This window comes from Scyliorhinus torazame, chromosome 15 (genome assembly GCF_047496885.1).
Source record: "Scyliorhinus torazame isolate Kashiwa2021f chromosome 15, sScyTor2.1, whole genome shotgun sequence".
NCBI classification, from domain to species: Eukaryota; Metazoa; Chordata; class Chondrichthyes; order Carcharhiniformes; family Scyliorhinidae; genus Scyliorhinus; species Scyliorhinus torazame.
Genome location: NC_092721.1, coordinates 9903166 through 9930003, shown reverse-complemented (window position 1 = coordinate 9930003; position 26838 = coordinate 9903166). Strand labels below are relative to the sequence as shown.

General features: G+C 47.4%; 1 protein-coding gene across 3 annotated transcripts in view; it reads left to right on the top strand.

Annotated features, from left to right (window-relative positions):
- The window catches only part of pcca (propionyl-CoA carboxylase subunit alpha), a 451487-nt gene that overhangs the window by 157593 nt on the left and 267056 nt on the right, over positions 1–26838 (top strand). For all 3 annotated transcript variants that reach the window (XM_072476058.1, XM_072476057.1, XM_072476056.1), the window contains 5 exons: positions 5107–5143; positions 7175–7253; positions 14099–14201; positions 16270–16364; positions 18852–19002. In XM_072476058.1, coding sequence (XP_072332159.1) covers positions 5107–5143; positions 7175–7253; positions 14099–14201; positions 16270–16364; positions 18852–19002 — 465 coding nt within the window. The remainder of the gene's footprint in view (positions 1–5106; positions 5144–7174; positions 7254–14098; positions 14202–16269; positions 16365–18851; positions 19003–26838) is intronic.

Sequence of the window (26838 nt, the reverse complement as noted above, 5' to 3'; positions counted from 1 at the left end):
TCCACCCTATCCCCATAACCCAGTAACCCCACCCAACACTAAGGGCAATTTTGGACACTAAGGGCAATTTATCATGGCCAATCCACCTAACCTGCACATCTTTTGACTGTGGGAGGAAACCGGAGAACCCGGAGGAAACCCACGCAGACACGGGGAGAACATGCAGACTCCGCACAGACAGTGACCCAAGCCGGGAATCGAACCTGGGACCCTGGAGCTATGAAGCAATTGTGCTCTCCGCAATGCTACCGTGCTGCCCTCAATTGATGCAGAATGCGGGTAATTTAATATTCAAACATATAGGCCAACAGTTCAGTATTCTAAAGATTGATAGTTTGACCGTTTATTTGGTGCAGGTGCATGTATGGTGGTACATACAGCTCTGGAAAAGAGTCGTATTGGACTCAAAATGTTAACTCAATTCCGCCCTGCGTCTCTGCACAGATGCTGTCAGCCTTCTTGAGTTTTTCTAGCATTTTCTTTTTTTTAAATTATGTATGTCGATGCTGTTCTGTTTACAGCAGAGATGGTTACAGAGGAACAGGAGAAGTCTATTCAGCCCCTCGAACCTGTCCCGCCAGTCAATGAGATAATGGCTCATCTGTGACCTAAGTCCATATACCTGCCCATTTCCCTTGATATCTTTGCGTAACAAAAAACACAGATTTAAAATTAACAACTGATGAAAAACAAATTGAAAATGAAAATCGCTTATTGTCACAAGTAGGCTTCAAATGAAGTTACTGTGAAAAGCCCCTAGTCGCCTCATTCCGGCGCCTGTTTGGGGAGGCTGGTACGGGAATTGAACCGTGCTGCTGGCCTGCCTTGGTCTGCTTTAAAAGCCAACGATTTAGCCCAGTATGTTAAACTAGCACCTATCCAGCTTCAACTCCTGTTTGTGGGAGAAAGTGCCAAACCGCTACTATCCTTTGAGTGAATTTGGGCTTCTTAACATCTCTCCTGAACGGTCTAGCCCTAATTTTTAGACTGTGCACCCGAGTTTTAGAATCACTGGAAATAGTTTATGTTTATCTACCCTGTCTTTCCCTGTTAATATTTCATTGATTTCATGGAATTTACAGTGCAGAAGGAGGACATTCGGCCCATCGAGTCTGCACCAGCCCGTGGACAGAGCACCCTGCTTAAGCCCAGGCTTCCACCATATCCCCGGAACCTGACCTAACCTTTTGGACACTAAGGGACAATTTAGCATGGCCAATTCACCTAACCTGTACATTTTTGGACTGTGGGAGGAAACCAGAGCACCCGGGAGAAAGTGCAAACTCCACATAGATAGTCACCCGAGGCCGGAATTGAACCTGGGACCCTGGAGCTCTGAGGCAGCAGTGCTAACCACTGTGCCACCGTGCTGCATATCTTGAATACTTCGATCGGATCACTCCTTAACCTTCAAAATTCTATCAAAAACAGGTCTAATTTGAGTAATCTCGCCTCGAAACTCAACCCCTGTATCATTTCTGTAAACCTACTTTTTATTAAGTTTAGAGTGCCCAATTCATTTTTTCCAATTAAGGGGCAATTTAGCGTGGCCAATCCACCTAGCTTTCACATTTTCTGGTAGTGGGGGCGAAACCCACGCAAACATGGGGAGAATGTGCAAACTCCACACTGACAGTGACCCAGAGCTGGGATCGAACCTGGGACCTCGGCGCCGTGAGGCAGCAGTGCTAACCCACTGCGTCACCGTGCTGCCCCATCTGTAAACTTACTTTGCCTGCCCTCCGTTTAAGATTAAGGGGAGATTTAGTAGAGCTGCTCAAAATTGAGGGGGTTTTGATGGAGAAAATAAGGAGAAACTATTTGCAGTGGCAGGAGGGTCAAATGGACTCAGAATTATGACAATTGATGAAAGAAGCATGGGGGTGATAAGAATGTTTCCTGCTCAGCGACTTGCTGTGATCTGGAATGTGCCGCCTGAAAGGATGGTGGAAGCAGATTCAATACTAACTTTCAAATGAGGAACATTTGGAGGGTTGTGGGGAGAGATTAGTTGGATAGATCTTTCAATGAGCCGGCACAAGGACGATGGGCTGAATTTGGGCAGCACGGTAGCACAAGTGGATAGCACTGTGGCTTCACAGCGCCAGGGTCCCAGGTTCGATTCCCCGGGTCACTGTCTGTGCGGAGTCTGCACGTTCTCTCCGTGTCTGCGGAGGTTTCCTCTGGGTGCTCCGGTTTCCTCCCACAGTCCAAACAGACGCGCAGGGTGGGTGGATTGGTCATGATGAATTGCCCTTAGTGACCAAAAAAAAGGTTAGGAGCGGTTTTTGGGTTACGGGGATAGGGTGGAAGTGAGGGCTTAAGTGGGTCGGTGCAGACTCGATGGGCCGAATGGCCTCCTTCTGCACTGTATGTTCTAATATTACCTCCTCCTGCGACACTTTGCAGCAAAGCCCAACTCACCTGGTACAGTGCTAAGATAATGGTGCATCTTGTCCAAAGAGGTGTGTTTTTAAAAATAAATTTAGAGTACCCAAATATATTTTTCCCATTTAAGGGGCAATTTAGCGTGGCCAATCCACCTACCTAGGGCAGCACTGTAGCACAAGTGGATAGCACTGTGGCGTCCCAGCGCTAGGTCCCAGGTTCGATTCCCCGCTGGGTCACTGTCTGTGCGGAGTCTGCACATTCTCCCCGTGTCTGCGTGGGTTTCCTCCGGGTGCTCCGGTTTCCTCGCACGGTCCAAAGACATGCAGGTTAGGTGGATTGGCCGTGTTAAATTGCCCTCAGTGACCAAAAAGGTTAGATGGGGTTATGGGGATAGGGTGGAAGTGAGGGCTTAAGTGGGTCAGTGCAGACTCGATGGGCCAATTGGCCTCCTTCTGCACTATGTTCTATGTACCCTGCACATCTTTTTGGGTTGTGGGGGTGAGACCCACGCAGACGTGGGGAGAACGTGCAAACGCCGCGTGGACAGTGACCCGGGGCCGGGATCGAACCTGGGTCCTCGGTGCCGTGAGGCAGAGGTTGTAACCCCTGTGCCACCGTGCCACCCCAAACCAATGAGAAGCGTTGCCCATTGCATGTTTAATTTGAAAATTTACTCTGATCTTGGAAGATTGTCTAAAAGAAACCTAGGGCTGCACGTCAGACTCCTTGCTTACTGAGATCAGATACTGCAGCAAACCAACATGACTTAGTCAAAGCAGAATGCAAATGAAAAGCTGCAATTTTGCAACTGCAAAACCAATTCAAACTGTTTCTACTTATCTATAAATGGTGGGGCATTGCATTGGGTTCAAGAGGCTCTAATTGTCTGCATTTGACTGGTTTAACACTTCCTGACAGAGTGGCTATTAAGGCGAAGTATTCTCGCATAACTGTCATCGAGTTGAACAAAGGCACTTGAAACTCAATGTGTGGAAACCACTAACATGCCTAAATTACTCTCTTTTGATTCTCTTTGGTATCTCCCGGCTAAAATATTGGAAGGTGGGTTCCCTCTGCCAAACCGAGGCGGCTGGAGATTTTTTTGTAAAGTTACAAACTTTTTAAAACCGGGTTTGTTTTACCGGAAAACAAATTATTCTTTGAGGTGGGTGTGGGGGACGGGGGAATACCACTTAACACTCACAATTATTTGAAAAGAAAAGGGCCTTCAACAGATACCCCTTTCAGGTTTGCTTTGAACTTAACAAGCACTGATTTGTGGAGCAGGCAAGCTAATGAAAGGAAATTAAAATTTCCGCCAACTTCCACCCCCACTCTAACTTACTTGTTACGTCGAATATGTATGTACATGCAATATATATTGTTATAAAGCAATTCTACTTTTTTTTTCTACTCTTAGCTAGCTGCACAATTTTTTCCCTTGCTGCCCAGATAATTTCAACAAGGACTAATATTTAACATCAGTTGCTATCTAGTTGGCAGACTGTATTGTGCACACAGCTTTAAAAACTATTGGGTTTCATTTTAATGTTCATAAGACAACCCCTGTAGCTTTAATCACTGGTGGTTTCCAGACGCCCCTTCCAATGTTTTGCTTCTCAGCTGTTTCCCCCCCCACCCCCCACCACCACCACCACCAGCAAATCCCAGAAAATATAATTTCCTTCTGAAATATACAAAAACCCAGTTAATTGAGGCTTAAAATCCTAGTGTTGTAATTTTTTTTACTGGATGCAACAGGGGAAAATTAAATTGGACCTCTTTCCCCACACATGCTCCTTTCTCGGAGAATTAGCAGCAAAAATAGTGAGCTCCATACTCGCACAAACTTTTAAATGGATTTTATTTTTAAAGCATTTTCTGAACAATTTGCCAAGTGGATTTTAGCTGTTTTTTCTCATAGTTTTTCAGGTTGGTCGGAATGGAGAAATAGAAGCAGGAAACATCTTGCTGCAAAGTGTGTGTGTGTGTGTGTGAGGGGGGGGGGGGGGGGGGGGGAGAATGCGAGATTTGCTAAACTGTGAATGTCTCCAAGAGTAATTTTTTTGCATTCAGTTAGACGTGAAATAACTGAGATCCTAGAAGCAGCATGACCACTCAAGTAGTCATAACTGTAGACAGTCCACTCCCCCTACTGTCAGTTACAGGGACAGCATAGTTGGTTGAAGATGATAAAAAAAACCTGCGCCAGTGGGCAGACACACTGCAAAGGCTGATTTACATTTCACAACTGACTGAAAACTATTAAAGCTTGTAATTTTTTCTCCCGCACACTGACATGGCTAAAGTGGCTGTCAAATGATTTGATGCTTTTTTATTTTTGGCCGACCTTGCTTTATTAATTCGTCTTGAAAGTTTTGAGAAAAGCTCTGCAAAGTTGACATTTTGTGAGTAGGGGGTGGGGTAGCTTGTTCACCAAATGTTCTATCTTTACAAGGTTTACAGAGACACGGTTTCGGCTAAATTATTTTGAATCCCGGGAAGGGATAGTGATTTGGAAGACCCAGTCAGAAAAGCTTTACCTTTTCAATTGTGGAATGAATTCCATGTTTGGCTCAATAAGGAAGTGTGGCTGGATTGTAAATGCAACATAAAGCCTACCCTGAGTGACCACTCTACACTGCATAGCTGCCTGGAGGGGAAAGGACAGAGGTTGACGGGAGTAATGTTTGGTCTTATTTCCTGCCCTTACAGGATGCTGTGGAAGCTGTCAAAATTGCCAATGAAATTGGTAAGGTGTTAAGTTTAACCATCACACTGCTGATTTATTTATCGGTGAATGCATGTGAATGTATGTGCGTGCGTAACTTGCCTACTAACACTGGTGTTGGAGATTTTTAGACAAAATCTTGGAAAATTAGGATAAATAGAGCCAAATAGTGGAAGACTTGTTAAGTTACTTGATTTTTGGAGGAAGTACAGTAAAATCTTTGTTATCCGGCATGCGTAGCGAATTGATGCTGATAAATCAGAACTGCTGGTTAATAGAGAGTTCCTGCTACCATTGGGATAAAGTGTAATACATGCATCAATGACCCAATATGCAAGTACTCAGGAAGCAAAGAACAGTATTCTTTTTACTTCCTATCTTCCACAGTACATTAAAACATAAGTTAAAGAATAAAATAACACAGTACAGAGGTACATGCTCCGGACAACTTTGTAATTGCTACTGGTTGGCAATGATTCGTATTAGAGGAACATCAGAAATTCCGGTTAATGCGGCGGCACGGTGGCGCAGTGGTTAGCACTGCTGCCTCACGACGCCGAGGACCCGGGTTCGAATCCCGGCCCCGGGTCACTGTCCGTGTGGAGTTTGCACATTCTCCCCGTGTTTGTGTGGGTTTCGCCCCCACAACCCAAAATGAAATGAAAATCGTTTATTGTCACAAGTAGGCTTCAAATTAAGTTACTGTGAAAAGCCCCTAGTTGCCACATTCCGGCGCCTGTTCAGGGAGGCTGTTACGGGAATCGAACCGTGCTGCTGGCCTGCATTGGTCTGCTTTCAAAGCCAGCGGTTTAGCCCTGTGCTAAACAGCTAAACAGATGTGCAGGGTAGGTGGATTGGCCACGCTAAATTGCCCCTTAATTGGAAAAAAAAATTAGGTACTCCAAATTTATATTTTTAAAAAAAATTCCGGTTAGTAGAACATCCCAGTTGGAAGAATGCCGGATAACACAAAGTTTACGGTATTTGAAAGATTCTTTTAAACATTTTTACGGTTTGTTTATATTCCCTCGGACATGTTTTTGTTACTGTTTCATTCCTTTAGATTCCTCCCATTCCCTTTGTCTGTCTCCCACTGAGATGCATTATTTTCAGTCTGACAGAGTACAGGCAACCTCGATTCCTGATGGTCCGCTTTGCAACTGGCCGTGAGGTGATCTGAAAAGAATTGCCCAGGTATGATGATGACCTGTTGGTTTCCTTAGCACCACTCCTCTCTTCGGCCAATTGCCCAGCCTTTCCTTGGCGACTCAACCTTGATAGGGACCTCACCACAGGGGTTGGCTCAAGTGCATGCCTGCACTGACTAATTTGAGGTGTCGCATTTTGATGCACTACTATAATCAAGTAATATGTTTCTATTTAAAAATGCTGTTTCTACCTGTACAGTTCTTGTTCGCCTACCATAAGTCTGACAATGCTGAAGTTTCAGCAACTGGATTAATTTTTACTGCAATACTATTTACAGTGCAGAGACAGGCTATTTGGTCCCAATGTTTCTGTGCACAAGCCTCCCCCCACCCTACTTCATCTCACACTACCTATTTATTTATCCCTCGCGTATTCCATTCTCCCTCATGTACTTTTCTGGTTTCATCTTAAATGCACGCATTTACAAAGTACAAAGGCGTAAGATATTTCCTTCTGAATCGCTAATAAAAATAACAAAATAAGAAGATCTGACCTTTGGCTTGATACCTGCTCTTTCTTTTTGACTATCTTCTTTGGCTTGGGGGAGACGGGGTTAGGTGCAAGTGGAAAACAAGTTTTCCAAAGTAATGGCGCCATAAGACAATGGACCCAGTGAATCAGGAATGGGATTGGAAATTTCACCTCCGATTCGGTAACTGGGAGTGATACATCAAGATTTTGGCAAAAGCAAGAATAATGCTCCTGGTGCCAGGTAGTACCTGAACGTGGATTTCCATAAACCAGTTGTTGTCTCCAGCGTTATTGGACATATGGTCAGCTGTCATGCTCACATGACCAAATGATCAAAGTCAGTACTTCTGTCTAATTGTTCCCTGCTGCTAGGTTACCCCGTCATGATCAAGGCCTCCGCGGGAGGTGGTGGGAAAGGCATGCGAATAGCCTGGAATGATGATGAGACCAGGTGAGGCCACGCTCAGAAACTAACCTTCAAAAAAAACGAAAGTGCAAATTTTGAAAAAGGTTCCATCAGGCCATGGCGGCTTTGATATTGGAGATCAACTGAGAACGAAATGGGATGAAATCAAATGCCTCTTTGCGTAGCGTTTGGCTGAGGTTTGAGGGAAGTGTTGGGAGTGTTGGCCAAGGCAGATGTTTAACATAAACAGAACACCACAGGCAGGTTGATCGTGTTTATTTTGTTTGCGAGGGTGCTGTTAACGCAAACAGCTTTGTATGTTTGTGAAACTCACTGGAATGTCATTCACTCCTCTCTGCCACCGTTTACCGAGATCCCACTTTGAGCCAAATGCTCCATTTGCCATACCTGCCTCTCCCTCTCCCAATCAGTGTGAAAAATAGGAGGAGCCAACACTCCAGGTGCAAGAAGTAGGAACTTGAGAGCAAGAACCAATCCAACCCCATTTGTGCCTGTTTTCTAATCTTGTGTTACTATCAATCTGATCCACAGCAATGTGGTTTACGGGGGGTCAATGGGGGTCCTCCATGTGCCATCGGGGGTATTGGAGGGAGTTCATTTTTCTCGCAGATCCCCCCCCCCCCCGCTCTCTGTGTAGCTGAGCTTCTGCCTGCTCTATCAGGTCCCGCCCTGCCCGAGTGACGGAGCAGTTTTTGACAGAGTGTCAAAAGATCTGGTCCAAAAACCTGTGTTTCGGGAGAGCAACACACACCGGTCTTCACTCCGAACCTGACACTTTGTCATTTGTTTGAAAATTCCGCCCAACACCTCCATTTATAAAGCCCCAGTCTCATCAGCTTGTCCTGGCAGCATAAAGAGATTGAAAACAAGTTTATTTTTGATACTTGACATGCCCTTGGACAAAATACTGGGTAAATATTGCTGAACACTTCCCCTTTATTTTGCTCAAGGTCGTCGATTTTGGGCGTCGACAATTAACTACCATAATTGAAACCCAAATGATGCACTTAAAAACAATTCTTTCCTATTCTGATATTGCTGACTTTTGCTGGGGAAAGACTTCACTGGCTGCTGGTAGATCTGTGGTACGGTAATATTTATTACTCATGTATAATCCCACACTGTGAGTAGGCTACTTTAGCTTTGGGTGAATTGATATTATACAACACTGAAGCTACTTTAATGCAAATCATATTTTGCAAACTTGCCGCAAGTTGTAATATTGGGAGCTAGGTTTCTGAATTGCCTCTATATTTAACGAAAACGCGAGGGTATATTTGACCACTATAGGAAACTGACTAGATTACGTCGAATTTTAAACACCACACATTTTGGTTCTCTATTGATTGCAGTGGATAATCCTCAATATTGGCTTCTTGTGCATTGTCCGCACCTTCAACTACCAAGAGCCCCAAGTTTCCTTCTCAAATACCTTTGATTTTCATTCTGTCATGGGTTGATGTCATCACTGGCAAGGCATTTGTCCTTGAACTGAGTGGCTTGTTAGGCCATTTCAGAGCACAGTTAAGTTTTAAAAATAAATTTTGGACACAATTATTTTTTTCCACTTAAGGGGCAATTTAGCGTGGCCAATCCACTGATCCTGCACATTTTTTTTTTTTGGGTTGTGGGGGCGAAACCCACGCAAACACGGGGATAATGTGCAAACTCCACACGGACAGTGACCCAGGGCTGGGATGGAACCCGGGTCCTCGGCGCCGCAAGGCAGCCGTGCTAACCACTGCGCCACAGCGCTGCCCAGAGAATGGTTAAGTTAAAAGTCAACCACATTGCTGTGGATCATGCAGGCCAGACCAGGTCGGGTTGCCAAATTTCTTTCCCCAGAGGACATTATGACCCAGATGTTTGTTTACGACAATCGATGATTGTTTCATTGCCACTCTTACTGAGACCCGGTTTTAATTCCAGATTTTATTATGTTCCTCCTCTCCGCATCTCATTCCTCTTTTACGATTCTCTTTAAAACCAGCCTCTATTGACCACGTCCTTGTTTCTCCTTATGTGTTTCAACTTTTGTTTGAAAATTGCTCTGGTCGAGTGTCTTGGGATGTTACTGCGTTAGGTGCTATAGAAATGTACATTGTTGTGTGAGCTTGATTTAAAAAAAACACCCTCTTATGGACTGACCTGATTAACACTACACCCCTGTATGCTTTACCCAATGCTGGTATTTATGTAGTTACATTGTGTACCTTGTGTTGCCTATTATGTTTTTATTTTTATTTTCATGTACTTCGAAAAAAATTTTAGAGTATCCAATTCATATTTTCCAATTAAGGGGCAATTTAGCGTGCTCAATCGACCTACCTTGCACAGCTTTGGGTTGTGGGGGTGAAACCCACGCAAACACGGGGAGAATGTGCAAACTCCACATGGACAGTAACCCGGAGCCGGGATCGAACCTGGGACCTCTGCGCCGTGAGACTGCAGTGCTACCACTGCGCCACCATGCTGCCCTTATGTTCATGTACTTAATGATCTGCTGAGCTACTCGCAGAAAAATACTTTTCACTGTACCTCGGTACACGTGACATTAAACAAATCCAATCCAATTTTCAACCTGATCCGTTTAGTTTCCCACTCCAAAAAAAGCATCAACATCACAAGAATCATAGACATAGAACATACAGTGCAGAAGGAGACCATTTGGCCCATCGAGTCTGCACCGACCCACTTAAGCCCTCACTACCACCCTATCCCCGTAACCCAATAACCTCTCCTAACCTTTCTTTTGGTCACTCAGGGCAATTTATCATGGCCAATCCACCTAACCTGCACGTCTTTGGACTGTGGGAGGAAACCGGAGCACCCGGAGGAAACCCACGCAGACACGGGGAGAACGTGCAGACTCCGCACAGACAGTGACCCAGCAGGGAATCGAACCTGGGACCCTGGCGCTGTGAAACCACAGTGCTATCCACTTGTGCTACCATGCTGCCCTTTAGAATTTGTCTTGTCTTTAGAATTTGTGTACATTATTTAATCAATTTAACTCAAATCTTAGAAAAGTTGACGGTGCCAGAGCTGCACCACAAATATTAAATGGCTAAATCTTCCTGCTATCCCATCAGTGCAGTGCTCTCCTACTGGAAGGTACATGCATGTGAATAGGATTTTAGTTGCCCTTCTCACCATCCCGGGGGGGGGGGGTCTAATAGCTATCTGCCCTTGTGGACCAGGCCAACGTGATGGGAATTCCTCTGGGGGAAGATGTGAGTGGCTGTTAGCACCTCTAGAGACCAACATGCAGTGCAAAATATGTGTTGAAGATCAACAACCTCTTAAGCTATACAGGTTCAGACCAGCTGGTCTTCTAACATCAATGCTGTACAGAGCCCTGGGCGCCTGTGGGCACTTTCCAGGAATTCCGTGAATTGATGTGAAGGTGGGAGGTGGGAGCTGAGTGTGGCTGTCACATCTGAGGCAGGGAGTGGACTGCTTGCCTCACCTTGGAGGGAAACACGTGCGGCATTACTGAGAATGACACACTAATAAAACCTGTTTTATTAAAAGCATCATTAAATCACTCTTCACACAAGTATAATTATAATTTAGATGGGGGGGGTGGGTCTGTGGTTACTAATCCATTTGAAAAGGAGTCGGGCGGCATGGTAGCACAGTGGTCAGCACTGCTACATCACAGCTCCAGGGTTCAGGTTCAATTCCAGCCTCGGTTGACTGTGTGTGTGGAGTCTGCACGTTCTTTCCGCGTTGGCAGTGCGCCCTCCTGCGTGGGTTTCCCAACGGCGTGGGGGGGCTTCAATGTGAAATCCTATTGACAAGCGGCGGGAGTAGCCAGCGAATGGTGCGCCGCCGAGAAACATGCGGTCGGTGGCCCGGGGAATCCCGCTCCAGATCTTAAACAATGGCCTGAACAGTTAAATGCAACACCCCTTTAGCACGGCACTAGTTTCATGTGGTCGCTTTCTGGAGTGGGACCTGACCACAACCCATTCCCTATTTCTATCTCTGTCCTACTGCCCTCCTGCCTCATTTCATCTGTTGCTGAAACCCTCATCCTGCCTTTGCTCCCTCCGGACTTGACTATTGTAATGTCGATTCCCACAATTCCGCTCCCCGCCTCCCCCATAACTTGCAATGATGCCATATCCTTACTTGCACCAATTGCCATTCACCCATCACTCCTTCCTGAGCTCACTCACCAACATTCTTGCTCTCACATTTCTGGCCCCCTCCCTATTTCTGTCACCTCCACCAGGTTCACAAGTGTCGGAGAAATCTGCACTCTTTTAATTCTGACCTTTGAGGACCCCCGATTTTAATCACATAACCATTGGTGGTCATGCCTTGAGTTGCCTGGGTCCTAACTCTGGAATTCCCTCCCTAAACCTCCCCGCCTCTCTCTTCCTTTTAAGCTGCTCCTGATAAACCTACCTCTGACCAAGCTTTTGACCATCTGCTGAAAGATCTCCTTGTGTGTCTCAAAGAGCAAAGAACAAAGAAAAGTACAGCACGGCTCTCGGTGTCAAGTTTTGCTTTTTATTGCGTCTGTCAAGTGCTTTAGGACATGGTGTTATGTTTACAGTGCTGTATAAATACAACATTTTGTTGCCTGATAGAAAGGTGTGGGTCCGACCCCTGAGCCAAGCTAATCTTTGAACAGTTGAGATCGCACTTTGCACCATCAAAGTTTGCAGTGGGGAATGAGGCCCTGCCTGTGCTGTTTTGCCAGACAATCAAAAACAAATCTCATGGCCCCAATCTGTGCGCCAGCAATAGAATTATAGAATCATAGAATTTACAGTGCAGAAGGAGGCCATTCGGCCCATCGAGTTTGCACCGACTCGAAAGAGAACCCTACTCCAGCCCACGCCTTCACCCTCCACCAGTAAACCTACTTAACCTTATTGGATACTAAGGGCAAATTAGCATGGCCAATCCACCTAACCTGCACCTCTTTGGACCGTCTGGAAACCGGAGCACCCGGGGGAAACCCACACAGACACGAGGAGAACGTGCAGACTCCTCACAGTTAGTGACCCAAGCCGGGAATCGATTGGGAATAGGAACAGAATAAGGCCTCCATTAAATTTGCCCGATCTGTACCTTAATTTCCATCTGGATGCTGTAAACCATAAAACCTTTGCCCAACAAAAATCGAGTAATCACAGTTTTGAAAATTCAAAAAAGCTTTTGGGGGCAAGGGTTCTGGGCTGCCAGCACCTTTTGTGTGAATGAATGCTTCTTTGTTGGGGCGGCACAGTGGTTAGCACTGCTGCCTCGCAGCTCCAGGGACCTGGGTTCGATTCCGGCTTGGGTCACTGTCTGTGCGGAGTCTGCACGTTCTCCCCGTGTGTGTGTGGGTTTCCTCCGGGTGCTCCGGTTTGCTCCCACAGTCCATAACTGGACAGGTTTGGTGGATTGGCTGTGCTAAATTGCCCCTTGGTGTCCAGGGAAGTGCAGGTTAGTTGGGGTTACAGCCATAGGGTGGGGAGTTGGCTCTAGGTAGGTGCTCTTTCAGAGGGTCAGTGCAGATTTGATGGCCCAAATGGCCTCCATCTACACTTCAGGAATTCTATGATTTTTGACATTACCCCTGAGTAGCCTAACTCTAATTTTAAGGTTATGCACTCTTGTTCTGGACTATCTCTCCCCCAATCTACCGTACAGCCTTCCTATGATCGCCTTAAATACCTCAATTAGATGTTCCCTTTTCTATACTCAGGAGGGTACAAACTCCATCTATGAAACTTATTCAGTAAACTGGCTAACAATTGATTGGCTCTTCGGTTGAATCACTAGATGGTGCTTGGTGACTGTACCTCAACCTTACTTGACAACTTCAGGAGAGAAAGGAAGAATGTTTCAGGAATCAAAAAAACCTTCACACCTGGCAGGACCACCTTTAACTAGTTTTTATTTTAAAACATTTTTTTTTTTTTAAAGAGTACCCAATTATTTTTTTTTCCCAATTAAGGGGCAATTTAGCGTGGCCAATCCAATTAGGTTCTGGGGGTGAGACCCGCGCAGACACAGAGAGAATGTGCAAACTCCACACGGACAGTAACCCAGGGCCGGGATCGAACCCGGGTCCTCAGCGCCGTAGGCAGCAGTGCTAACCACTGCATCACGTTTAACTATTGAGTCAATTAATTTACCAATCTGTTGGTCAGCACATTAATGCATTTATACTTACTAGCTCAATTATTTCACCACAGCAATTAAAAAAAAAAAAAAATTTAGATTACCCAATTATTTTTTCCAATTAAGGGGCAATTTAGCGTGGCCAATCCACCTACTCTGCACATTTTTGGGTTGTGGGGGCGAAACCCATGCAGACACGGGGAGAATGTGCAAACTTCACACGGACAGTGACTCAGAGCCGGGATCGTACCTGGGACCTCAGCGCCGTGAGGCAGCTGCGCTAACCACTAGGCCACCGTGCTGCCCAGTTTCACCACAGCAATAACATCTTGTATTTAAATAGTGCCTTTAACATAGTAAAATGTCCCAAGGGACTTCACATGAACGATTATCAGACAAAATGTGACACTCAGCTACATAAGATATTAGGAGAGGTGACCATGCGCTTTGTCAAAGAGGTAGGTTTTAAGGAGCATCTTAAAGGAGGGGAGAGCGAGGTTAGTTCCGGAGTTTAGGCTCAGGCAGCTGAAGTTATATCCGCCAGTGGTGGAGTGAATAGAATCTTGTCTTCAGCCACTTGTTTAAGAGGCGGACATTGAACATCCTGATTGCTACATATAACTGAAAAAAGCTCTGTTGCAATTTTATTAATGAAATTCCTCATCCACCTTCAGTGACTTGTAAAGTATGATAAAGTTAAATAGACCGTGCTCTCAAACATTTGTCTGTTCCCACTTCTTTAGGGAAGGGTTTAGGTTTTCTTCACAAGAAGCATCTTCGAGTTTCGGTGACGACCGGCTTTTGATCGAGAAGTTTATTGATAATCCTCGCCACATCGAAATTCAGGTTAATGAATTCAGGATTCTCTCATTGGAAACTCTTTGTCAAGAAAGGCTTGTAATTAAAACTGAGGTTTATGCAGGGAACTGGATGGCTCAATCATTGCTTTTTCACCTGGGGATGTGGCCTCAAATGTGTCGAATAACTAGCGGCATACGAGTGTCTGGAAGGAAGGAGCGTTTTTAAAATTGTTTTAAAAATGTTTTTTTCCCAATTAAGGGGCAATTTGTCCACCTACCCTGCACATCTTTGGATTGTGGGGGTGAGACTCATGCAGACACGGGGAGAATGTGCAAACTCCACATGGACAGTGACCCGGGGCCGGGATTCGAACCCGGGTCCTCGGCACTGTGAGGTAGCAGTGCTAACCACTGCGCCACCGTGCCGTCCCTTCATCACATCCTTTTGATGTATCCTTCTGTTCCTTTCTTCCTTATGTATTTATCCAGCTTCCTCTTAAATGTACCTTTTCTAAGGGCCTTAATCACTGTTAAGTGTGAAGACATTTCTCCTGAAATCTCTCTTGGATTTATTAGTAACCATTTTGTACATATGGCCCCTAGATTTGGTCTTCCTCATGATAGGAAACACCTATTATTATTATTATTATTCTCCATGTCTACCCTATCTATCTCCTTCATAATCTTTAAACCCCATTACCAGCTTTGGTCAATTTCCTAATGCTGATATTTAATTTTCGAGTACCCGATTCATTTTTTCCCAATTAAGGAGCAATTTAGCGTGGCCAATCCACCTACCCTGCACATCTTTGGGTTGTGGGGGCGAGACCCACGCGGACACGGGGAGAATGTGCAAACTCCACACGGACAGTGACCCGAGGCCGGGATCGAACCCGGGTCCTTGGTGCTGTGAGGCAGCCGTGCTAACCACTGTGCATCCGTGCTGCCCATCCTAATGCTAATATATCCCTCACGCTGAAGAGCACAGATACTGTCCTGATGTTTTGGTGATTTGCATGAACAATATAGAACCCCAATACCATCCAGGACAGCCTGCTTGATTGGCATCCCATCCATCACCTTAAATATCCCATGCCTCCACCGATGCACAGTAGCAGCCGTGTATACCAGCTGCAAGATGCATTGTAGCAGCTTGCCAAGGCTGCTTCGATACCACCTTCCAATCTTGTGACCTCTACCACCTAGAAGGACAAGGGAAGCTGATATATGGGAAAACCATCACCTGCAAGTTCTCCTCCAAGCCACACACCATCCTGACTTGGAAAGCTAATCAATGTTCCTTCATTCGGTCATCACCCTGGAACTCCCTCCCTAACAGCACTGTGGATGTACCTACCCCACATCGACTGCAACGATTTAAGAAGGCACCTTGTCAAGGGCAGTTAAGGATGGGCAGCAATTGCTGGCTTTTCCAGCTATGCCCACATCATGTGAAATAATTTTTAAAAATAGACTGGGAAGATCCCAACTTTAATCCAGCACTAGGCTGAATCCATTGATTTTGGCTGAGATATCAGTCGGACACTACAGTTGGCTTCAACACCTTGGATTGAATTGGGGAAAATCAGAAACGTTTCATTTCTGTTCATCAGCTTGGAATCTCTGCTGGAGAGGTGCGTGTGTTAATGCTGGGGATGCTCAGCTGTGATGCCCCAGTAGTTAAACAGTCCGCATTGACTAACTATGAAGCCCACACATGATAAAGAAGCACCTGAGGACATCTGACCCTCTTGTTACGGTAGACGTCATATCTGTCTTCGTGGGGTATGAAACTTTGAAGAAAGATTGTGTTCGGAAAGAGGCAAATTTGGCAACTGTTAACTGAAAGCATGGGTGAATAAAATTTCCCTGGGAAAAAAGACGGGGAACGACCAGATATTATAACAACAACATCAATTTTAATCAGTGTCACAAGTAGGCTGACATTAACACAGCAATGAAGTTACTGTGAAAATCCCCGAGTCACTACACTCCGGGTACATTGATGGAATATACTGTTTTGGGTTGATATGTTAAATGTTGTTTTAACCAGGTGATTATATCAAGCATCATTCCATATAAAATAAATGCAACATTTTTTGCCCCCCCCCTAGATATTAGGGGACAAACATGGCAATGCTCTCTGGCTGAATGAGAGAGAGTGCTCCATTCAGAGGAGGAACCAGAAGGTGGTTGAAGAGGCACCAAGGTAAGGCCTTTAATATAGTGTTCATTTTTAAAAATTATTTATTCGATCTTGGGATGTGGGCGCGTTGGTTGGGCCAACATTTGCTGCCCATCCCTAATTGCCCTTGAACTGAGTGGCTTGCTGGGCCATTTCAGTGGGGGTCAGTTAAGAGTCAACTGTATCGTCGTGTGGGTCTGGAGTCACATGTCGGTCAGATCAGGTACAGATGGCATATTACCATCATAGAATTTACAGGGCAGAAAGAGGCCATTCGGCCCATCGAGTCTGCACCGGCCCCTGGAAAGAGCACCCCACCCAAGCCCACACCTCCACCCCATCCACATAACTCAGTAACCCCACCCAACCCTTTTGGACACTTAAGGGCAATTTATCATGGCCAATCCTCCTAACCGGCTCATCTTTGGACTGTGGGAGGAAACCGGCGCACCGGAAGGAAACCCACGCACACACCGGGAGTACGTGCAGACTCCGCACAGACAGTGACCCAAGCCGGGAATCGAACCTGTGACCCTGGAGCTGTGAAGCAACAATGCTAACCACTTGTGCTACCCTGCTGCCCTTTCCACCCCAAAAGGGCATTAGTGAACCAGATAGTTTTTTTTTTTACAAACCATGGATGATAGTTTCATGGTCATTACTAAAATTAGTTTTATATTCCATATTTATTAATTGAATTGAAGCTCCTTCAGTTGCTGTGGATTTGAACCCATGTGTCCCAAGCCTGGACTCCTGGATTTCTTGTCCCAGTGACTTAGCCACTTCACCACCATCTTCCCCTATTCCTGCCTCATTTATTAGTTTCTATTCTTTAGTAACATCATGAGTAAAATAAATTCATGATGCCAATATTGGATCCTAGGAGGTAAAGGCCAGAATTCGAGAAGAGCAGAAAACTCAGAGGATTGTGGGTCTGGAGAGGAGATCGGGATAGAGATAGGGATAGGGAGGGGCGAAGGCATGGTGCGGGGTGGAGTGAGGTTTGCAAACCAGGATGAACATTTTAAAATGGGGGTGTTGCCGGATTGGTAGTCAACATAGGTCAGTTGCCCTAGGGGCGATGGGTGAATGAGACAGGGGGCGTGATTCTCCGAGCCCAGTTGGCGCAGGGAAGGGAGGTTGGAGCGTCGTGAACCACTCCAGCGCATCGGTTGCCCCCGCGATGGCGCGAACACTTAGTCTCCATTTTGGACAATTGCTCCCAGGGTGTGAGTTCGGATGTGGGCAGCAGAGACTGACCAGGAATGCATTGGAATAGTGAAACCTGGAGTTAACAAAGTCATAATATTTATTATTGTCACAAGTAGGCTTACATTAACACTGCAATGAAGTTACTGTGAAAATCCCCTAATCGCCACATTCCGGCGCCTGTTCGGGTACACAGAGGGAGAATTCAAAATGTCCAATTCACCGAACAAGCACGTCTTTTGGGACTTGTGGGAGGAAACTGGCGCACCAGGCGGAACTCACGCTGCCACAGGGAGAACGTGCAGACTCCGCACAGACAGCGACCCAAGTTGGGAATCGAACCCGGCTCCCTGGAGCTGTGAAGCAACAGTGCTAACCACTGTGCTACCGTGCCGCCCATCCGGATGAGGTTTCCAGTTACAGATGAACTGAGGAAGTGTCCGTGACGGTCATTATTAGAGAGATCGAAGTGGGTGGTCCGAGTGATGGAGAGAACATACGCTGGGAAGTTAGGCACAACGTCTGATAGGTTGTGAACAGTGTGGTTAAGCCTCAGAAAGTAACCAGGGAGACAGATGGAGTCCAGGGCTAGGGAACAAAGTTTTTCCCGAGGACCAAAGCAGCAGCTTTGCTCTTTTTGGATTTTAACTTGAGGGAATTTCTGTCCGTCCAACATAGGTTGCCAGGCCGGCAGAGCGAAAAATCAGAGGCAGTCTTTTAAAAGCTTTCTTAGAATCTTTTTTGACAACACTTCCATGACTCAGTCCCATCGGGGCATGCTGTGGGACGTTTACACATTGAAGACACATTTTTAAAAATTCATGCAGTTAATTGTTGGTGATTGTCGTTGGAACGATAGAAAGAACGTGCAGTTTTGCGGCGTCTCTCACAGCCTCAGAACAATCCCAAAGCACATTTCAAAAAGTTGTTTTAATGCTAGAAATGCGGCTGCCAATTTACACACAGCAAGCTCCCACACACGGCAGCGTAAATAAAGAAAGGTGCCCCAGTGATGTGGGTTGAGGGATAAATATTGGCCGCAATTCCCCTGCTGTTCTTTGAGATTGTGCCATCAGGTCCTTTAAGCCCACCTGAAGGGGCAGGTGGTTTATTGCCTCACCTGAAAGGCAGCACCTCGGACAGTGCCACCCCCCTCAGCACGAGGAATTAGAGTGTCAATTCAGATTATGTGTTCAAGTCCCTGGAGTGGACCCGGAACCCCCACAGCCCTCACAGGCGACGACTGGGCCACTAAAAGGTGTTGGCTGCGTGCTGATAAATTTACTGTCTTTTTCATTGCAGCACCTTCCTGGACCCAGAGACTCGACGAGCTATGGGAGAACAAGCTGTGACGTTGGCCAAAGCTGTCAGCTATTCCTCTGCTGGCACAGTTGAATTCCTTGTGGATTCTAAGAAGAACTTCTATTTCTTGGAAATGAACACTCGGCTCCAGGTACAGAAAAGCTCCTTTGCTGCTCAGGAAAATACGATATGAACATTATTTCTGCAGTTAATAGAATCGAATAGAATTTACAGTGCAGAAGAAGGCCATTTGGCCCATCGAGTCTACACCCACCCTTGAAAGAGCACCCTACTTAAGCCGACACCTCCACCCTATTCCCGTAACCCAGTAGCCCCACCTAACCTTTGGACACTACGGGACAATTTAGCATGCCCATTTCCCCTAACCTGTATCTTCGGCCTGTGGGAGGAATCCGAGCACCCGGAGGAAACTCACGCAGACACGGGGAGAACGTGCAGACAGTGGGCCAAGCCGAGAATCGAACCCGGTTCCCTGGCGCTAACCACTGTGCTACCGTGCCGCCCTCATGTGGTGTGGTAAGTGGTGATGAGCTGCAACTCGTTATATATGAGGCTGGTGGAAACGGAGACAGTCAATGATTTCAAAATGACTTTGGAAGGGCACTTGAAGCAAATATACTTGCAAAGGCTGCATGGATAGGATGGGGGAAAAGGACTGACTGGAGTGCTTCATGGAAAGCTGACAGGAACCCGATGGGCTGAATGGCCTCCTACTGTGCTGTAAATGTGTCTATGCACTGGAAAAGCATCTCGCCGCGGCACACTGTGGCTGATAGAGGCCAGGAGACCCCCCCCCCCCCCCAAGGATCTACCCAGCTTGCAACACCTCGAGAGATCCAACGCAATCTCGCACGACTTTGCGATGTAAACCCTACCCACAACGGGCGGGATCTGCATTTTAGAGTGAGACAGTGAATCGCATTTTAGTGTGCACATTCCCGAGTACCTTCAGGATTTATCCCCTTCGCCTCCGAGACCTCGGGCGAGCGCCGTTCGGTACTGGTCCACGCAAACGGGGACCAGACGGAACGGCACTCGTGGGGGTCTCCCAGGGAATCGGAGGCTCCCAGCTGCATGCCCTTTGGGTGGGGTGGTGCCCACCTGGTGCCAGCCGGGCACTGCGAAGGTGCCCAGGTGGCCCTGCCAAGCTGGCATTTTCTGCAGGCGAGCTAACGGGCACGGATGTGTGTTGGGAGGGCCTTGTGTGTTTGGGGGGGGGGGGGGTGGGATTGCTTTGGGGTCCTCGGAGACTTCTCGCTACGCTGCAGAGTTCCAGCGAGCGGAGCTCCTTGGTCTGCAAAATGGGGCTATGTGCGGCCTCGGCCACGCATTCTCTGCTGAGGCCCCTTATACAACGCGAGTCGCGTTGAATAGCCACGTTTTTTTCGATGCTGCGAGCACCAGTAAACACGCAGCTAAACGCGCTCGCTGGGGGACCTTGTTCCCATTTGGCTGAATCGAGCCCTGTGACTCGAGGTGATTTTTATTGACCAGTATCCCAATAGGGAATTCTGGTGGACCTACCTTACCAGAGAGTAGCGAGATTGTTCAATCACTGTTAACGTGAATAGCCTTGGTGCATGTAAGGGTGAGATGAAGCAGGGTGGCAGAAGGCTTCTGTGGAGTGTAATTGCCAGCATGGACCAGTTAGACTGAGTGGCCTGTGTCCGCACCGTAACTTCTGTGCAATTGCTGCTACAGTTGCTGTGTACACTTTGCCCCTTGCTTCAAAGTGACCTTGAGGAGGGTACAGTTAAGTAGCACAGAGGGTCCCCAGTATGTAGCTAGCCACAGTGCTTTGATATTTTTCCCACTTGGCAGCCAAAATTTCCTTTCAGTTTTTGGAGTGGTGAATGCATGCTGTGTTACACTAAAATTTATGTTGGTGTCAGCAATAAAAAAACAAACCTTTTTGAAAATGGTTTTTCAAAGCAACAAGTCTGCTTACCCCGACTAATGAGATGTGTTTTATGGATAACACAAAAATGTGTGTTTTGCTTTAAAAAGAAGCAGAGGAACAATATTAAAGTGTAGAAGCTGCCCCACCATTAATATTTGCTCTTCACTTTGATGGTAATCCTTATGTTACAAAAAAAACAGGAAAGGGTTTTGTCTGGGTTACCCTGCCGCCTGTGCGACATTAAAATGGTTTTCTTAATATTTTGTTTATATCTCTTTAAGGATCTTCAAGTTGATCCACAGAAGGGAACGTAGTTGAGGATGCAGAGCAGATTTACCAGAATGTCTGTGTGGGCTTTGCACTTTCCCCCCCGTGTCTCTGTGGGTTTCCTCTGGGTGCAGGTTAGGTGGATTGGCCATGCTAAATGACCCCTTAGTTGCCAAAGATGTGCAGGTTAGGTAGGGTTACGGGGAGTGGGGCCTCGGGAAGGTGCTCTTTCAGAGGGTCGGTGCAGACTCGATGGGTCGAATGGCCTCCTTCTGCGCTGTAGGAATTTTCGGTTTCTATTCCATATTTCTAATGTTCCAACCTCAGGTGGTTGTCTGTGTGGAGTTTGTACATTCTTCTCGTGTCCGCGTGGGTTTCCTCCGGGTGCTCCGGTTTCCTCCCTCAGCCACAGGATGTGCAGGTTAGGTGGATTGGGCACGATCAATTGCCCTTTAGGGCAGGGCTGCAGGAATGGGACGGAGGACTGGGCCTAGTTACAGTGGTCTTTCAAAGGGTCGGTGCAGACTTGATGGGCTGAATGGCCCCCTTCTGCACTGTAGGGATTCTATGTTTAAAATTATGCCGGGTTCTGCTGGAGTGAATAAGGAAGAAACTGTTTCCACTGACAGGAGGCTCGGTAACCGGAGGATACACATTTAAGGTAATTTCCAAGAGGGAGATGAGAATTCTTTTTCCATAGTGAGTTGCTGTGAACTGGAACACACTGACTGAAAGGGCGGAGGAAGCAGATTCAGCGGCGGCTTTTAAGGGAATTGGATAAATACTTGGAAAGGAGTAATTTGCTGTGGGGAAGAGCAGGAGAGGGACTAATTGGATAGATCATTTTCTTTCTTTTTTAAAAAAAAATATAAATTTAGAGTACCCAATTAATTTTTTCCAATTAAGGGGCAATTTAGCGAGGCCAATCCACCTAACCTGCACATCTTTTGGGTTGTGGGGGTGAGACCCACGCAAACACGGGGAGAATGTACAAACTCCACACCGACAGTGACCCAGAGCCTGAATCGAAACTGGGACCCCGGCGCCGTGAGGCAGCAATGCTAGCCACTGTGCCAACGTGCCACTCTCGTTTTCTTTCTTTCATTCTTTCTAGTTCAAATGCATTTAAAAGCAAAATGTGGTGATTTGTATTAAAGAGTTTCGCCCATTTTCGCTTTTGCCTGCGTTAAATACTGGTGCTGAGGTGAATGGTAAATGTGGTCAATTGTTGCTGTGTGTGTGTGTGCGTGTGTGTGTGCGTATGTGCGCGTGCGTGCGTGTGTGTGTGTGTGATGTTGAGAATCTTAGCCACCCGCCCAGTTTAGAGATGGGGGTTTACTGGTGACCCCCACAGAGAGGTGCCCATGCACACACTTCTGAGGTGTTGTTGCACATAAACACTGCTCACAGTTTTGTACACTGATTGAATCAGGATGTTTTTAAATTTTTTATCATAATCTTGCCACTCCTTTTGACCATAGAATGGGAGGAAATGACTCAACTTATGTTTGGTCCATAACATTCTTTAATATTATTCCTAATTTATCAGACCCATGTGGAAAGTTGTGACGTGGTACAGTGCAAGACTGTGAACAGGACCTGTATCAACATTTAACAATTGTTTAATATTGCACCGACTAGGCTCATATTCCCTCGGGTATGGAAGATCAATTATAAATTAGGTGTTTAAGATGATTAAAGGACTTATTAGGGTCAACATAGAGAAACTATTTCCGGGGTGGTGGGGGCGGGAGGTTGGGGGGGGGGGGGGGGTGGGGTGGTAGGTGTCCAGAACACGCGGAGAGGCCCTTAAAATTCGAGCCAGGATGTTCGGGGGTGATGTCAGGAAGGATGTCCCTACACAAAGGGGGAGTCGAAATCTGGAACCCTTCACCCCGGGAAAATCTTTGGACGTTAAGTCAATGAATAGGTAAGGGTATTAAACGATATGGAGTCCAGATGGGTAAATAGAGCAGAGGTCCATGATGTAATTGACTGACTGAACAGGCTGGATGGGATGACTGCCGTACTGCTATTCCAGTACTGCTTCTTCATTCCACTGCTGTGTACCACATTGTGGGAATTACAGCATCTCCTTTCATGGCAATTCTTAATGTGCTTGCAGCGCTCAATTGTGCACTCCCACTCTTTACCGCCTCTGCTAGCCATATATGCGCTTACCCCCGAAACATCCATCGCCCGGAAACATGACTAGTCGCATTGGTCCTCCTATCAGCTTCAGCCATCAATCTCAGGGTTGTTATCGCTTCTGAATGATGAGAAGGAAGGAGAACGCCAGCTCTCTGCCCCAGCTGAGAATGTATGAGTAATGCAACCTCTTGTATTCCTCGGCTCCGAGAGAGGGATTGGGCCAGGTTCTCCGATTCTAACGCCACGTCTGGAAGATCCGTGGCTTTTAAGTGGAAAGATTTGGCACCGCCCCCTCACCGATGCTGCAGCCGGTGACGGGCCAGCAGTCGCGCCACGTAAAACGCCCGGCCTCCACGAAATAAACGGCCGGAGAATTGCCGCGGCTGCGTCGTGCAACATGGCACCGGCCACACATGGACCCGACCTGCCCAGACCGTGCCCTGCCTGGCCACCCCCCACCAGTCCCCCCCAGCCCTTGCGGAAGGCCCCCCCCCCCCCCCCCAAACCGGGCCAGCAGCACGGTTCCCGCCCGACTGTGGCGGTGCTGGACAGAGTCCGCAGCCGCCATGCCGGGTTCCCGCACGGCTGGGACCACGCACCCGCGCGCCGTCGTGAACTCAGCCCATCGGGGGTGGAGCATCAGGGAGCGCCTTCAGGCGACGTCCTGCAGCCATCCCGGTGACGCGCGACGCGATGACGCCGCTTCGGAGGGGGCGGAGCACGCAAAATCTGCACAAAACAGGCACGGCCCCAATTCAGGCGTGAAAATGGATCCTCCGCCCGATCACCGATTGCGCGATCGGCACTGGGACACAGAGAATGTGGCCCAGTAACTCTGAGCTGTCCATCTCTGTTACTCATTTCTGTATCTAATGATCATCTTGGCTTCCTATAAAAAGCATCAATCTCTCTGGTCACTTTTTAAAAGGACTGGTTTTGAAATTGTTGGAAGAGTTGGGAACCATAGGGCACTAATTTAAGATGATTGCCAAAAAGAACCAACTGTGACACGAGGAAAAGCTTGTTACACAGTGAATTGTAAGGGAAGCACAGTGGTCAGCACAGTTGCTTCACAGCTCCTGGGTCCCGGGTTCGATTCCCGGCTTGGGTCACTGTCTGTGCGGAGCCTGCACGTTCTCCCCGTGCCTGCGTGGGTTTCCTCCGGGTGCTCCGGTTTCCTCCCACAGACCAAAGATGTGCAGGTTAGGTGGATTGGCCATGCTAAATTGCTCCTTAGTGTCCAAAAAGATTAGGTGGCGTTACATGGTTACGGGGATAGGGTGGATACGTGGGCTTGAGTCGGGTTCTCTTTCCAAGGGCCGGTGCAGACCCGATGGGCCGAATGACCTCCTTCTGCACTGTAAATTCTAAGATTCTATGATCCGGAACACGCTGCCTGAGCGTGTGGTGGTGGCAGATTCAATCGAGAGTTTTGAAAGAGAAAAAAAACTGCAAGGCCAAGGGGCTGACTTGCTCTTGCAGAGGACGAGCATTGACATTACGGGCTGAATGGTCTCCTGGGCTGCAACCATCCTCGGAATCCCACAATTCTATAACTTTACCCAGCGGCCCAATGATTATCATGGCAGGACCATAGTCCTGCAGGATCCTTCGGCAGCACCTTCCAAATCCACGACCTCTACCATGGAGAAGGACAAAGGCAGCCAGATACGGGGGAGCCCCACCACCTGGAGGTTCACCTCCAAGTCACTCACCATCCTGACGTGGAAATAAATCGCCGTTCCTTCACTGTGGCTGGGTCAAAATCCTGGCACTCCCTCCCTAACAGCACAGTGAATGCACCTACACTCAGGGTCTGCAGCAGTTCAAGACGGCAGCTCACTGCCACCAATAGGGATGAGCAATAAAGGCTGACCGAGCCAGCGACACCCACATCCCTGAAACGAATATGAAAAAAATAAGCCTTACGCTGACAAATCCTCCTCTGTTCACTGTTACATTTTGAGACACCGAGAGTCTTGACATTATACACTCGCTAGTTATTAATTATGCATTACAAATCTTCAGCCCAAACTCTAGGCTGGAACCCCAGTGCAGTACTGAGGGAGCGCAGTACTGAGGGTGCGCAGTACTGAGGGAGCGCAGTACTGAGGGAGCGCAGTACTGAGGGAGCGCAGTACTGAGGGAGCGCAGTACTGAGGGAGCGCAGTACTGAGGGAGCGCAGTACTGAGGGAGCGCAGTACTGAGGGAGCGCAGTACTGAGGGAGCGCAGTACTGAGGGAGCGCAGTACTGAGGGAGCGCAGTACTGAGGGAGCGCAGTACTGAGGGAGCGCAGTACTGAGGGAGTGCTGAACGGCCGGGGGCCCGGCTTTTTTGCTGCGATGGTAAACCAAGAACTGGCCCACCTGCCCTCGCGAGGTGTAACAGATTCCATAGCTGTGTTTGAAGACGCGCGCGGGGGGTCTCTATGGTCGCTATTTGACCACTAATTACCCCCCAACAGCATCAGGAAAATAGATAAGTGGTCACTGTCTCATTGCAGATTGGGATTTGCTGTACCCAGATTGGAGTTTCACGTTTCCTATGTTACAAACGGTGGCTGCACTTCACAAATACTGAATTGGCTGTCAAGAGCTTTGGAACATTCCGAGGTTGTTAAAGGCATAGTTGAATTGCAAGTATTTCTATCCATTTCATGTCACTGACTAGTTGACGATGGGCTGATCCCAGAACCCTTCTGCCAAGCTCATTGTGAATTGTTACAGCGTCTCACCTTGATGAGTGTCTGGAACACTTTGGTTGCAAAACGCGCCATTTTAAAAATAAATTTAGAGTACCCAATTCATTTTTTACAAATTAAGGGGCAATTTAGCGCGGCCAATCCACCTACCCTGCACATCTTTGGGTTGTGGGGGCGTAACCCACGCAAACACGGGGAGAATGTGCAAACTCCACTCGGACAGTGACCCGGGGCCGGGATCGAATCTGGGACCTCGATGCCGTGGACAGCAATGCCAACCACTGCGCCACCGTGCTGCCAGCCTTTGTCGGTTTCTAACCAGAAGATGTTTTAAAGTTTTAGGTGATCCAAAGGCAACCAACAACCTAGGGAATGATTCCTTGCTGCACCCCTTCCCTATGAATTTCCCGAAGCTACGTTTATAGGGCAACGCAATTGCTACCTTCTGTTAGAATGATTTGAGAAACCCTTCCTAAACATCCCAAGCCCCCCCCCCTTTTCTTTAATGTGTTTCCTTGCGGTCAGAGAGCTTCTGCACGTTAGCCTGCCACGCTGGGCACCACAGATGAGCTTGATCCACCTCTCATTCAAATGTTAAACACACACACTTTCAGCAGGGGTACTGGATTGCGATCAAGAGCTGAAACCTCGGCTGGCTTCTCTCCTTTGATGTGCCTGGCTCAGACACCGCAGTAGGCCCCGTACCTGTGAGCCAAGCCGCCGCACATTGGTTCTGCAGACCTTGCGTAGCAGTGTCATAGCCAGCGAGAGTTTTTTTTTTGTTGCTGGCAGGCTCTCTCTTACAGCTCCATTTCTGGTCCTGATTGCTTTCCCTTCCAAAACATTCTCCATTTGACCAACTCGGGTCAACTGGGGAAAAGGTGGCTCGTCCAACTTGTTGCCATGTTCTATAAATACAGAAATCCACCGAGAGGTTTGTGCAAT